The sequence below is a fragment of the Populus trichocarpa genome, chromosome 12 (assembly GCF_000002775.5).
Source record: "Populus trichocarpa isolate Nisqually-1 chromosome 12, P.trichocarpa_v4.1, whole genome shotgun sequence".
Taxonomy (NCBI): Eukaryota; Viridiplantae; Streptophyta; class Magnoliopsida; order Malpighiales; family Salicaceae; genus Populus; species Populus trichocarpa.
Window position 1 is genome coordinate 6,747,522 of NC_037296.2, and position 15,814 is coordinate 6,763,335.

At 34.7% G+C, this 15,814-nt stretch overlaps 1 protein-coding gene across 1 annotated transcript; it reads right to left on the reverse strand.

The window, feature by feature from the left end:
• Nucleotides 1-2,466: 2,466 nt before the first annotated feature.
• On the reverse strand, nt 2,467-6,262 carry LOC7487107 (ADP,ATP carrier protein ER-ANT1). Its single transcript, XM_002318540.4, has 4 exons — nt 6,007-6,262; nt 5,638-5,927; nt 3,571-3,942; nt 2,467-3,162 (listed from the first exon to the last, which is right to left on the reverse strand). The coding sequence occupies exons 2-4, from the start codon at nt 5,899-5,901 to the stop codon at nt 2,851-2,853; spliced, it is 948 nt and encodes a 315-aa protein (XP_002318576.1). The 5' UTR covers nt 5,902-5,927; nt 6,007-6,262; the 3' UTR covers nt 2,467-2,850.
• Between the last annotated feature and the right edge of the window lie 9,552 nt (nt 6,263-15,814).

Below are 15,814 nucleotides of genomic sequence, written 5' to 3' on the forward strand. Positions count from 1 at the left end.
ATTGTCTTCTAGGTGGTTGCATTCCATATATGGATTCCTTTCATTGACCAAGATATACACACAAATTATTTTCCAAGTCATTTATAATAATTTTACTTTATTTTTATGTAAAAATAAAATAAAAATGACATGGCAAAATTTGATTGATAGAATTTTTTTATTTTAAAAAGGTGGCCTTATTAACAGGAATTAAATGTAACTTTACTTTTGATTTTTTATTTACTCTTGACGGACATGAAAAGAAAAAAATATAAGGTCATTACCTTGTGTAGCTCTAATATAAAAATTGCAGCTAATAAAAACATAAATAAAAACACAAATCATGAGTAAAATTTTTCTACAAAAAGATTGAAGCAGAGCCACCAATTAATTTATCTTTCATCAAATAAAACAAGGTAACTTAAATTTAAAATCTATTTTTGTTTTATTTTGAGATGTTTGTTGATAATTTGATGAGGTTTTTTTTTTATAATTCTACCATTTTTGCTCATTTTTTTCCTCAAATCTGCTAGTTCTACCAATTGTTTTTTAAATTCTTGTTATGGTGATTTTTTTCTAATTAATTAGATATATTTTATTGGTTTGTCTTGATTATGCTTAGATTTTTTTTATGTTTCGTTTTAAGCAGAGCCACCAAAATTATCAATTTTTTCTCACGATATATGTTTTGATTTTAGAACATGTCATCCAATCATGTACCCAATCATCCAAAGTTAAAGAACATGTCATCGATTGCTGATTTATGTCAAGGATTGATTGAAACATAAAAATCAACAATTTATCTGTTAGTTGACAGGTTGATTCGACTTATTTTGACTCTTCCTGTTTCGACAACAACTACTGAAAGAGCCATTTCAGCGATAAAGATTGTTAAAACAAGACTTCACAATCGGATGGAGGATGATTTTCTTGTAAATTATTTGATTGTCTATATAGAAAAAGAAATTGTTGAAAGATTCACAATTGATATGATAATCGATGATTTCTATTTTATGAAAAAACAACGAGCACAATTAAAATAAATATGTAAGAATCATTCTTTATTATTTTTTGCTTTATTTCAAAGTTTATCAAACATAAATAATGATTCGCTTTAACTAATGTTTCTTATGTACTTTTGTATGTTTATATTTGATTGATATAAAGACCAACAACATTAAAGTAATGGATACATTATGAAGATGAAATTAACTTCATTGCTTTGATTTAATTTGGTTTTGCTTCAAACCTTTTACATTATAATAAGGTTATTACATGTTTGTAGTAAATTATTTGAATAAAACTAAATTATGCAGGTTTTGTTTTACAACTCATGTATAATAAATTAAAATAAATATTATATCTTGTTATATTAATTTTGACCCCAAATAAATAATTATAGTTCCGCCCTGGTGGCGGTGTAGGCCACCTCCCACTAGTGGAGGAGATTTGACATTGAAAAATTGCGATGGTTTTTTTCTCGCTCTACTAGTTCATTTTCCAACATTAAAATCAGCTCACAATGAGGTTATTCCGTCATGGGGCTTATATGGATGTATAGTACTTTTCAAGAGGAGAAGCATCACAGTGATCTTGCATGGTTTAGAGATTAGAGAAAAGTTTTTAAGGTTATTTTCTCTCTTTCTATTTGATTGAAGATGATGCAATTTCAATTAATTAGGGGTTTTCATAGAGGGCTTCAAGATAAATAAAGTGGTGATCTCTTTAAAAAAGAATATTAGGGGTGAGAGAAATCAAAGAAATGAAATTTGGATTTAGAAAGCGAAAGATAAAGTCATGGATTATTATTATTAGAGAAAGGTATGAAAATATGAAGAGTGTTCTTCTGGGGTTTATTTCTTCACATTTCATTCTCTAAAAATATTTATAGTAGCTAGGGTTTTGGTAGAAAAGATGATAAATAAGATTTTTTATTTTATACGGTAGCCCCTTTATTTTCTCTATAATTCACTTATTTATTTATAGCCCATAAATTTTATCTTCTTTTCAGTTACTTAATTTCCTATTCAATTTCACTTTGATCTCTAATTTTTCTTTTCACAAATTCAGCCCCTTGTTTTTTTTCTTCCTATTTTAATTTTTTTTTTAGTATTTTGATTTTTTTGAAAAAACAATGTTAATGTAGATTCAATAAAAACATATTTCTTTAAATTTTATTTTTAAAAAAGACATCAACAAGAAAAAAAATAATTAAAAATTACAAAATCATGTGAAAGACAAAAATGCATTGAAAACTCATTTTTCAGAATTGGTTTTGCTTTTTTTGAATTTTTAAAAAATGAGATAAAAAATCAATTTATGATATATATATATATATTATGCTAAATAATAAAAAAAAAATACACAGGCAATAAATACACATAAATGTCCAATATATAAACTATAAATAATTATCTATATATTAAATAATGAATAAAATATAAATATAATAAAAACATAACTTGTACATATCATATACTGAATGCATAATAATAAAAGGTCCAGCTGGATTTCATTAAAAAGTGGGGCCTACAGTTTCTTCCCTTCGGCCATTAAGCCTTGAATAGCAAGACCTTGAATGATTGATATATTTATTACATTGATGGAACCATATGATCCTTTAGTTTAATCCAGGCCATTGTCTTCCCCTTCGGCTCATTTTGGTTTTCAAGATGATGATCATGGAAGCTATCCCTTCATATTCCATAGGCGTTCAGGGCAAAACCTGAACAACAAATCAATTTCACTGGTCTATTTTACAAGCATCTTTCCCCCCCTATTTTATCCTTTTCTTCTCAAAATTGTCAATGACTATTTACCATGAGAATCAGCGAATGAAGCTACAGCAGTGTACAAATAGCATGCTAAGGATTACTTCATGGTATTCTGGCGTGGTTCCAAAACATAGCCATATTTAACTGCAATTCTGTGCAGCTGATCATACCCAGCAAGTACTCCAGCTCCTGCCACTCCAGCAAGCATGTTTGCAGTAACTCCTCGGTATAGTGCTTGAAAACCTTCAAGACGAATGATCTCATGAAAAGCATGCATGGAGTTGCGATACTTTACGGGATTTCCAGAAGTAAGCATCATTCTCCGTCTCAGAGTGTCAAAGGGATAAGCGCAGACTCCAGATACAGTGGTGATGCTCCAACCTAACAAGAAACTAGCAAAGAAATTCCCCTGAAAAATACACCAACAATAAGCATAATTAATTACATGAGCTGACAACAAATAGCATCACATGTACACCCTCAAATTCATAGATATGTTAACTGCAAGCAGAATTATTACTAGTCATCAGGAAATAAACCCACTGAAGAGTTAGATGTTTTGAGCATGATGAGGTTTTATGAAGAACTTGCCAATAGCTTTCAATCAGATGCCTGGAATCATGATTCATTAAAAATTTTAATGTCCAGCACGGACACTATCTAGCACCACATGTTAATGATCCTGCAATGCTAAAAAATTAATTCATGTAACAAAATCTAGAAACACAGTTAAAAGTCAAAGGTGACATGAAAATCAAGTCTATTTTCAAACAGAGAACACCCTAGCTAGGTCCACAAGCAAAGACAGATGTGTTACCTCAAAAGATCCCACCAAAATGATTGGCTTCATGGTGTCATAGATACCAAAATACATGCCTCTGTAAAGACTAATTCCCATTATTGAAACCCCAAATCCCCTATACAGCCCTAAAATTCCATCACTTGACAAAGTTTTTCTGTATACATCAAATAACCCTCTAAATTGGTGTTGACCATTTATCGGGCACTCTCTAGCATCAGTTCCTAGACGGGTACGTGCATAATCCAAATGATACAGAAACAACGATGTTGTTGCCCCAGCTGCACTTCCAGAAGCAACATTCGCGGTAAACCACTTTATGTAACCATCTTTCTCTTTTGAGCATCCAAAAAGGCCCTTGAAGTAACCTTTGAATGCAAAATTGAAAGCCTATGGATAATCGAACATCTGTTTCAGTAATTAAATGAGACAGGAACATAAATTGCAAATAAGAAACTATGATATAAGAAAAATCTTAAACAAAAGTGCAAGTCAGCAAACTTCAGTAGAAAACAATTAAATCACTCAATCCTTTTGATATGAATGTTTGGCACACAGCTGCATATGGTATTTCAGTGGTCACATGCGCAACCATAAAACAAAAGTTAACGCAGTCATGCTCAAAGTGTTTAATTCAGTGTATAAAATTTCAAACATGAACTTAGCATTCAACAATAGTGATTAATAATTAGCATATAATCGGCAAGATAAGCCTGTTTTGATCCCAAGATCTAAAAAACAATGATACAGAAAATTGAAATGGTGTTATGAGGTCTTCTTTTTTCTTCAAATTGGTGTCAAGTAGTCTGAGTATGGAAAGTGTGTATTTTCAAGAGAGAGAATCATATGATATGTTTGGGATCTTTGGTGATAAGTATCTGCATCTGAAAATCTCTTAATGCTTGATTGTTGGGTAGGGTGGAATTATGCAGGATTATATTGCCAATTTTTTAACAATACAAGATGCTCATCGAATAATTAGAGTCTAAGCTTTGCCAATAAAATGGAGAGACTAAAACAAGATGCGCATGATGACCTGCTGAAAAAAAGAATAACAGGGAAACCCAAACACAGTTCTAGATCTAAAAGACAGACAAACTGGAAAAATCAAAATTCAGTCATCTTAAGAAGATCTTAGAATGTGCATGTAATGCTATAAAAATAACTAAAACAGAATCAGTTTCGGGGAATGAAAACTAAAACAGTATCTATTTGGTGTAAAACCCCTCAGTTCATCAATCTTCTGGACACCATTTTATCCTTGCAAACAATTAAGCAATTTTCTGAGAATATAGCTTCTTTGGTTAAATTGAAAAGGATTTTATGGAGGTTCTTCTTTGAGGCCTATTGCATCACTTTCACATGGTAGAACAGGAGGCATATCTAATAGCAGAACATCTAATACCAAATGCAGTTGAAGGATGCAGTTCTTATCCATGGCTTATTTATAATCATACAGGCCTGCCTCTTCATACAAAGAATCCCATCCACACCGTGGAGGCACTTTATATCTTTTTTGGATAAAACCACACCAAGGAAGCAGAAACCATAAACTTTACTGAACTCAACTCAACTCATTTAAACAAACTGTAAAGAGTTTGATCAAATTTCAAAAATATACATCAGTCATAGTTAGAAAGAGAACAGACTTGAGTCTTTTCCTTCAACAAATGAGCCACCAGCAGTCATAAGCTTTCAGAAAGCACAAAATTCCCTTCCTTCAAGATATATCTAGTGTAACAGTCCATTACACTGCCACTAGCTATCAAACTGAGCCGTAACCTCTTATGGTTTGAGTTAGTTAAATTAAAGTATGAGCATCGAGTAACAGAGATGGGGCACTTAAGTATGATAATTATAGCTATAAATCCAAACTTAATAGAAGTTTGATAAAATTGCTGCCCTTTTAACTTTGAAGTATCAACTGTCAAGAGAAGGTTCAAGCCTTACAGTACAGAAGTGTAAGATGTTGGGTTTTGTGGTAAGAAAGGTTTCTACATTGTCTTTTATATCTATTAAATTCAAAAAAGAAAGAAAAAGTGTTAGTAAAATCAATGAAAAAGACGGTGAAGGAAAGAGAAGAACCTGAGTAGGGAAATATCGAATGATGTTGGCCTGATTACCTCTCCAAAACGAAAAAAGACCTTCTTCTCTAAAAACCCTTTTGAAACAATCACGAATCCCCGTGTAAGGTGTTTTGAGTTGGCCTCTCTTAATCATCTCTCCTTGATTTTGCAACAAAAGCTTCACTCTTTCAATTGGTGCTGCAGCGCTCTTTGATACTATTGCTGCCGCTCCTCCCATTACAAATTCTGCAGAAAATTTCTCAGATTTTGATTTCGGCCCCATTTCCTCTCCTCTCCTCTCTTCCGGCCCTTCAGATGTTTTAATCCATGCAAATTCAACAACCATAATAAAGGATTTATAAAGAAAGAAAGGGGATAGAGACATAACCTGTAACTTCTGAATTGGGAGATTTCTCGATTTTGAGAAAGAAGCTCTGAGAGAGAGAGTCTTCTTTCGTTCTTGCAGATTGAGAATTCTTTGGAGCTGGCAATTTGAGAGGTCGATCTTAATCTCTGACATAAAAAATATATGACACACATTTCAATTTTCTCCCTCAAGTTTCGATGCTTTATCAATAAATTCCCCAAACTATATTCTTGCTTAGACAACCCCGCATAGTTTTTAGGAGAATTAAATTATAAGCCTGGCCATTGAAATTTTTGTTTTGTTGGCTTATGATTTGATTATAGTTGACACGTTATAGGTTAGGCTTATTAGTACACTAGATTTTGAAAATATTTTTAAAGGTAGGAAAAAAAAATTTTAAAAAAAACCCATCTTTAAATTAGATCCAGCATATTTACATAAAGCAAGATCACTCGTAAGTTTATTTTTTTTTTATACTTGAATCTATGACCTTTAACTTGTTCAAAGGATTCTCTTAGTTTAACATATTAATTAAGAAAAAACATTAATTCTCCTTAGTGTTTCACTGTAGTTTACGAGAGAAAACTTAATTCCACAAGTGATGATGTTTAAAACTAAAGAACGGTTATTTGGTGTTTTGAGATTATAATTGATTAATATAAGTATTTGGATTTCTTCTCAACTTAAAAAACTCAAAATTTACTAAGAAGGTCTTGAATACCTGCAAGAAAAACAATCCCAATTGGGAGAGCTTTAAGATCCTTCAATAATAAAGTCAATGTCTTATAAAATATCCAAGTAGGAGAGAATTAGAAAAGAGTGAACCTTTCTTAAAAAGCTTTCAAGATGTATTTATAGCCTATAAATCTTGTCTCTATATAAAAAAAGAGGGCCTGCAATATAATTTTCTTGATAGTACTGAAAGGGGGATAAATATCTCTACTTGATAAGAATATAGTGGGTCCTTAAGGACTCTAATGCACCTAAAAAGGTGTAGAGAGACTAGATTTTAAGACATCAATTAGCTAGTAAAGAGACTAGAGTTTATGACGTCAAATCGAAGGAGGTCGGTTACTCCCCTAGATATGCCATAGGAGGACGGTAATTATCTTGGACTTAGTTGTCTAGCAAGTCCAATTGCTTTGGGTCTGGTATGCATGTCAAACCCACGCTATCTTGGGCTTGGCACATTGCCAAACCCAAGCGCCTTGGACTTTGCTAAATGCCAAGTCCAAGCATATTGGGTCTGGCATGAATGTCAGACCCATGCTACCTTGGACTTAGTGTGCTGCCAAGTCCAAGCGTATTGGGTCTGGCATTCATGTCAGACCCATGCTACTTTAAACTTAGTGTACTGCCAAGTCCAAGCGCCTTGAACTTGGCTAACTGTCAAGTCTAAGTGTATTGAGTCTGGCATGCGTTCTAGACCCATGTTACCTTGGACTTGGCGTACTACCAAGTCCAAGTATATGGTTTCTGGCATGCATCCTAGACCCACGCTACTTTGGACTTGGCGCACTATTAAGTCCAATCGTATTGGGTCAGGCATGCATGCCAGACCCACGCTACCTTGAACTTGGCGCACTGCCAAATCCAAGCATATTTGGTCTGGCATGCTACCCTGGACTTGGCGTACTGCCAAGTCCAAGCATATTGGGTCAGGAATGCGTGCTAAACCCACGCTACCTTGGACTCGGTGCACTGTCAAGTCCAAGCATATTGGGTCTGGCATGCATGTCAGGCCCACGCTACCATGACTTGGCGTACTGTCGTGTCCAAGTGTATTGGGTTTGGCATACATGCCACACCTATGCTACCTTGGACTTGGCGTACTGCCAAATCCAAATGCCTTGGACTAGGTTGACCGCCAAGTTCAAGCGTATTGGGTCTGGTAGACGTGCTAGATCTGTGCCACCATGGACTTCGCGTAGTGCCAAGTCCAAGCGCCTTGGACTTAGATAACTGCCAAGTTCAAGTGTATTGGGTTTAGCATGCGTGCCAAAGCCACGCTACTTAGGACCTGGCTAACTGCCAAGTCCAAGCATACTAGGTCTGGCATGCAAGCCAGACCCACACCACCTTGGACTAAGTTAACTGTCAAGTCCAAGTGCTTTGGGTTTGACATATGTGCCAAATCCATACCTTCACAATAAATAAATAAATTTGGCTCATTAGTTGCCCCTTAAGCCTTTAATATGTTATTTCACATTTAAAGGCTTAAAAGAGTGGAGGTGACAATTTACCAATAAGTGTCTCATCACCCTTTTGAGATAAAAGGAGGAAGGTGTTTACATACCTAGCGGATATTGTATAATAATACCATATATTTCCGCACTCCATAGTTATTGGCCCTCCTAAATGTTCTATTTCCTCCTGGGACAATTCTTAATTGTTTGTTTGTACAACACCATGTTGGGATTGTTACTCTTAGAGAGCTTATATCGTCTCTAGTAAGTAAATATGTATATAACATTGGAAAGACTATGTTCATCCTTTGGAGATTGGTGCATATAGCACTGGAAAGACTACATCCATCCCTTGGAGATTAGTACATATAACATAAAAAATATTCATACATGAAAAGTTACATTCCTATGCATTATAATACATTTTTAAATGATCTGACTACCAGACATGAAGAAGATTTTTACCTTCCATTTCCTATAAATGGTAGGTGTTGGCCTTGATCACTCTTATAATTCTGAAAGGACCATCCCATTTCGAGGCTAGTTTTCCTTTGCCTTCTTTGTTATTCGTGGCCTCTAACTTCTTGAGTACTAAATCTTCATATTTGAACTTTTTATTGTTAACCTTGAGATTGTGATACCGAGTGGTTTTAAGTCTATAGACTTCATTCCTAATTGCAGTTGTTATACGTGATTCTTCCAGAAAATTAAGATTAATTCTAAGACCTTGTTCATTGCTTGTTGTGGTGTAGTGAACTACCCGGTGACTTGCACACCTGATTTCAACTGGAATCATAGATTATGTTCCATACATGAGGATAAATGGTGTTTCGTCAGTAGATGTCTTTTGGGTCATTCTGTAGGCCCATAAAATTTCATTCAACAATTCTACCCACTCTGACTTGGCTTCCTTTATCTTTTTCTTCAGTCCACTCAATAGAACTCTATTAGTTAATTCAGCTTGGCTGTTTTTCTGAGGATGTGATACCGAGTAAATGTGATGATTAATATGAAGTCTTTGGCATTGTTCTCTCATCTAATGGTTATCGAATTGTGTGTCGTTGTTTGTGATCAACATTTTAGGAAGCTCGAAATGGCATATGATGTTTTTCCAAAAGAACGAAACTACTTTGTTGGTGGTTATTTTGCTAGAGCTTCTGCTTCAACCCAGTTAGTAAAATAATCCACAGCTATTAAGACAAACTGTCTTCCACCTGTGGCCTTGGGAAAAGGACCTAGGATGTCCATTCCCCATTATACAAATGGCCAAGGGGAAGTTATAGTTATCATTTTTGCAGATGGTTGTCGAGGAACTAGCGTAAACCTCTAACATTTGTCATACCTTTTTACTAGGCTCACTGCGTCTTGGAGTATGGTCGGCCAATAATACCCTGTCTGCATTACCTGAGTTGTAGGAGCTATAGAGCCCGTATACAAACCACATATGCCTTCGTGTATTTCTTGCAAGACATAAAAGCTCTCTTGAAGAGAGAGACATTTTAATAATGGGGCTGAAATAGATCTTCTGTATAACACATCATCGATCATGCAATATCCTGATGCATGTCATGTCAATTGAATGGCTTTATATCTATTTAAAGATAATATCCTGATGCATGTCTTGTCAATTGAATGGCTTTATATCTATTTGAAGATAGCTCTCATGTTTTGCATTCTCCAGTCATTCCCTACACTGATAGGAACAACTACCTGATTGTCTGCATTAATACTTGGCTTTTCCAAAACTTCTATCAAAACATCAATAGAGATTTCCACTGGATTAGAACTGGCCAACTTAGACAAGAGGTCTGCTCGCTGATTGGCTTATCTAGGAATGCGAGTGATTAAGACGGTCTTGTGGTCAATGTTGAAATAAGGCATAACTTTTTGAAGATACCGTTGCATGTTAGGTTCTCTAGCCTCACTTGTTTCTTGGCATTGATTGACCACTAACTGGGAATCACTATGAGCTTGAAGAGGATAAGCTTTCAAGGCCTCAACAAGACGTAGTCCAGCTAGAAGAGCCTCATATTTCGCTACGTTGTTGGTGGCAAGGAATTCAAATCGAATGTCATACTGTTACACTTGTTCTTCAGGATTTATTAATATTATCTTTACTCCACTTCCATTCATGTTAGAAGCACCATCTACATACAACTTCCAAACAAGAAGTATTTAGGCTGATCCCATTAATGTTTCTGACCTAACTGAGATTTCTGTTGTTGAAAGTGGATGGCTCAAGGCATTTGCATGCTTTGTGAAGGAGTACTCGACAATGAAGTTTGCTAGGGCCTAGCCCTTTATCGTTGGGTGTGACTTGTATTGAACTCCAAACTCTCCCAACTCTATTGCCCATTTTACTAGATGTCCAGATAATTCTAGTTTATGAAGAATTTTTCTCAGCGGTTGATCTATTAATACTACCACTTGGTGAGCTTGGAAGTATGGTTTCAATTTCCTAGAGGCCTTTATAAGCGCTAGAGCTATTTTCTCCACCTTTAAATATCTTATTTTTGCATCATGAAGAGTTCAACTGGAGTAATACACGGGCCATTGTATACCTTCATCTTCCCTTACTAGGATGGAGCTTATTGTTGTTTCGGATACTCCCAGATAGAGAAACAAATCTTCTTTCTCCCTTTGCTGAGAGAAAATATGAGGGGATGATAGATAAATCTTAAGTTCTTCAAAGGCCCTTTGACAATCCTCGGTCCACTTGAAATTGGCTATATTTCTTAGTATTTTAAAGAATGGAAAAGTTTGTTCCCCCAAACGAGAGATGAATCTGTTGAGGGCGGCCAATCTCCCTATAAGGCGTTATAGTTCCTTCACATTTCGCGGGGGCTTCATGTCTAAGATGGCTCGGATTTTTTCTGGATTAGGCTTAATTCCTCTGGAGCTTACTAAGTGACACTACCAAAAGATTGATGTCTTCTCCCAAGTGCAGGAGTGTCGAAGTAATAAATAACCCGACAAGACCAGAGTCGAACCACATGGAGGTTAACTATATAAATTATAAATAATAATAATAATAATAATAATAATAATAAGTTGAAGAGAGCTTTGAGATGTGATATTGATATAAGGATTAAACAATGATAAAAACAATTGTCAAGGTTAGAGGATACACTAATGGTATTTCAAACAAGTATAGTATAAACTTTTATTACTTAGCTGGAAACCACGCACAAAGGAGGTTTCAATCGAATTATAAATTGTTAACATGATTACATTAGTTATCTTATTCGAATAATGCTAATACTTGTAAATGTTGTCAGGTATTCATGATTATAACTTATGTTAACAACAAATCAAGTTCCTTTCATAGCACAGGTGTTGGTTATACCATACGGTTTGGGCTATGAAAGTGCCAAGTATTTGTTGTACCAAGGTTATACAACATAAATCTAGATTAACCATTTAACAAGCAAAGTATTAAGAGTGAATAAGATAACAAATACAAAACATGTTAGTATCAAACATTAAAGTTCATGTTAAGTTTATACTATACTTATTCTTACACCATTAGTGTAACCTTTTCACCTTGACATAATAAACTTAGCTAAACATAATGAAGAAGAGAAACATAAATAAACAAGATAAGAACATAAATAAGATATAAGTTAACTAAGTAAAGGAAAGGAAATGAAAAGCATAAACAATAGATTAATATAAACAAACCTTAAGCATTACAAAAATATAAAGAGAGAGAGCAAGAACATGATCTTGATCTGAAAACCAAGATGCCTAAATGCATGGCAAATGCCTGCTTTTATAGGCTAAAATTTGGAACTATAGATTTGATGACTAATTGTTGAGTGGGTGGCCACATATTGACTTGGTGACAATCCTTATCTTCTTGTCTGAACAAAACGTCATTGATAACATCAGAATTTGAACAGACTTAAATCATGAAAGTTCTAGGAAATTGTCTCAGCTTTCCAGGAAAAAAACATTGAGGTCATTTGGACTTCTAGAACTCGAGCTATGGGCTGAACACTGAACAGTGTCTGGGCTGCAAGACAGATTCAGACTTCTCCGTTGTTGCTACAATTTAGACTTGAAAACGGCCTTTTTAAATCTTGGACTCCGCATGAAAGTTTTAGGCCTATGTCTTAGCTTTCCATCCATATAGAGCAGACCTAAATCCAAGATCTACAGCTCCAGATATGACCTGATGACCGAATAGTGTTCCAGTTTGGACTGAACCAGCATCTCTTTTCTAAGTTTGGCCCTCTCTTTGTCCTTTCAATTTCAGTACTTAAACTCATCAATCAATCCTTTCATTTATGTGATAGGCCTGCATTTAAGATGAACATTTATCATAAATTAAAGATATCTTATGGTATCAGACTTGTTAAGGAGTTATTGATACTTCAAGTTCAAAATGATGATAGAAAACCTTGATAAAAATGCCTGCACTTTTAAGTACTAATCACACCCCCCAACCAGCTTATTACTAGTCCCTAGTAATCAAAGTGTTAAAATAGAAAAACAATTTGCAAATTCCACAAAGCAAGGCATTCATCATTCAACTTTCATTAATCTATCCAGATAAACAAACTCTCATTAAATTTATATATCTGCTCAATACCTCTTAAACAAGATATTAATAAATCTTTATTTTGTGCTTAATATATCAACACATAGTTATGGGGCTTTACTTGGAAGAAAACAAAATTTTTGTTCTAATGTATAAGGTTAACTTCCTTGGGTTGAGATTATTATCTTTTTCTTTATTTTTTTCTCTTTTTTTCCTTTTTTTTAATATATATACATATAACTTAAAACACAATGCATCTTTAACCCATGTAACGAGCTTTCGGCTAATGACTCCCAGACCAGTTGGTCTTAGGGCATAGGTGTTGAGACACCCCTACGAGCTTAGTAACTCGGGTTTTAGATACTAATACGTAGATAGTGCAATGTTTGATTCCCTTAAGCTTTTCTCCTCAACCCATGTAACAAGCGTTGGGCCAATAGCTCCCAAGTCAGTTGATTTTAGGGTATTAGGTGTTAAAACACCCCTTTGGGCTTAATTGTTTAGGTTAGGGAGGCTACAAAACCAAACTTATCTACGTTTTTATTATCATTATTTTTTTTTTTTGCAAATTATATACTATCCCTTTCCCTTAGCTGTTACCTTTAACAAAACAACATAAATAATGTAATGATCCAATCTGCAACCCACAATCGTATGTTGAAGTGTGTGTGTGAAAATGAAGGTTTAAGAATACTTGTTAAATGAGTATATAAGCAGAATTAAATGATAGCAATGCGAGAGTTTATAAACCTGAATATTTCAAGAAGTATTCTGATAGACCTTGTTAAGAATGTTTACTAAGATGCGTCTCAAGAGTCACTTTAACAAAAGAACTCCTTTACTCTGCCATCCTAGTAACAACAGTTTTGCAAATGGTTTATGAAATAAAAAACACAGTTAGTTAATTTTTTTTTTTAATATCAACTATTACCCTTTCCCCCCAACCAAAACGAGACATTGTCCTTAATGTCCTAAGGTAGAAAGATAGAGTATAGAAGACATCACCTGAAAGAACGAACACTGACAAACCTGAAACACACTTAAACAAATATAAGAAATAACAAAACAAAATAATATGCTATTAATAAAACCAAAAGACACAAGGATTCACAAACGAAGGCTCAAATCCAATCTAAGCTTTTTACGGCTTTCCTTAGTTGACCAATTTATACGACTCATGGAGGGATCAATTACAGGAATGAAAGATTGTAGTTGGTCAATCAATTGTTCAACAGTAGCAGTAGAGATTATGATTTGTCATGTCGAAGATGTTAGAAATTCCTGTTCCACAGCTTGATCAAGAAAAGACAACAAATTATCATAAAAACCATTAACATTTAACAGACCTATGGGTTTATAGTGAATGTGCAATTGCGCCCAAGAGGAAATATGAAAGATCTTTTCTAATGTGCCCAGACCACCTGGTAAAGCAATGAAGGCATCAACATGGTTAAACATTGCATTCAGTCGATCAGACATTGTGGGAGCCTGTAGTTCCTCTCCAATTGTTTTGCCAATGATGTCCCCTTTTGCTAAAGCTTTGGGGATGACTCCCAAAACTTGACTGCCTCCTAAAAATTCAGCTATTGACACACCCCCTCATTAACCCAAGGCTGCCTCCCCCATACACTAAATGAATCTTTCTCTCAGCTAGTACCTGACCAAGATAATTTGCTGATTCTAAAAACTCTTTTTCTTTCCTAGGACTGGATCCACCGAAAACACAAATATTTCTTATGTGATGACTTGAGGAACCTGCCATTTCTACACACATCTATATCTGTTGAATGTGTGGGTTAAGTAGAAATGAAGGGAAGGAAGAGAAGATTTTATAGATGAAAAATTGAAAGTGCAATCATACCACCTATATGTAGGCCAGCTGGAGTCTCACTCTCTCTCTCTCTTTATTTATTTATTTATTTTGAAAAAGCATGTGTATGTACAGGTAGTTGTGATTGTGGCTCACATCTTCCCTTGGTTTTACGTCCAAGAACGGCTTAAACGCCCTCTATGGGTCGGGGATAGGCTTCCTATCTAGTTTTCTTAAAAACTGGCAAACAGGGTCTTTTATAGTCAATTCCCAAGACTAAGTCGATCATGTTCTTCATGAATTGCACGATGCACATCTCCAATACTCAATTGAGATTGAATGCACATCTCCACCAGGATATGTCTCAAAAGTCAATAGAAGATTATCTAAAGATTCCTTATGTTTTGAAATAAATTCTGACTTTTGACAATTTTCACAAGCTTTGTAGAACATATGTGTGTCTTTGAGCATGGTGGGCCAATAGAATCCATATTGTAAGATTTTTTCAGTCGTCTTTTTTGACGAGAAGTGACTCCCACATGCCTCAGAATGACAAAGTTTAATGACACTACTTACCTCATTGTCAGGAATGCATCTTCGAAATATTTGATCAGGACAATATTTGAATAAGTAAGGGTCATCCCAATAAAGGTTCTTCACTTCGTTCAAAAACTTTCATTTGTCTTTGGTACTCTAGTGAGTTGGCAACAATCCTGAAGCAAGAAAATTGATATTTTTAGCAAACTAAGGCATTGAACAAAGAGAAAGTAAGGATTCGTCAGGAAAGTAATCTTCGATTGGTGTGATGTCGGATGTCGAATCTGTTGTCACTCTTGACAAAAGATCTGCATCAACATTTTCGGTGCCTTTTTCATCCGTGATTTCTTCCTGAGAATAAATCATTTTCAAATCTTCAGATTCATCCAACTCAATTTTACTCAAAGTAGATTCAAGTTGATCATAAACTAATTCTTCAATAAAATCTACTTCTTGTAAATCATTATCATCTCCAGGTTGCTTGCAAATGTTGAAAATATTCATCTCCAATGTCATGTTTCCAAAAGATAGCTTCATCAGTCCATTCCTACAATTAATCAATGCATTAAAAGTTGCAAGAAACGGACGTCCTAAAATAACAGGAAATGAATTACATGCTTCAACAGGTTGTTTGTCCAAGACAATAAAATCCACAGGATAAATGAATTTATCGACTTGTACTAACACATCTTCAACTATTCCTCTAGGCACTTTTATAGATCTATCGGCAAGTAAAAGAGTTACAGAAGTTGG

Bases quoted from the DNA above. Each gene is read 5' to 3' on its own strand.
- LOC7487107 (XM_002318540.4), bottom strand. From the start codon at position 5,901: ATGGGGCCGAAATCAAAATCTGAGAAATTTTCTGCAGAATTTGTAATG. The intron at 3,943-5,637 runs GTTCTTCTCTTT...GATTATCCATAG, and splicing joins TTCGATATTTCCCTACTCAG to GCTTTCAATTTTGCATTCAA. The intron at 3,163-3,570 runs GTAACACATCTG...TGTATTTTTCAG, and splicing joins TTTTGGTGGGATCTTTTGAG to GGGAATTTCTTTGCTAGTTT.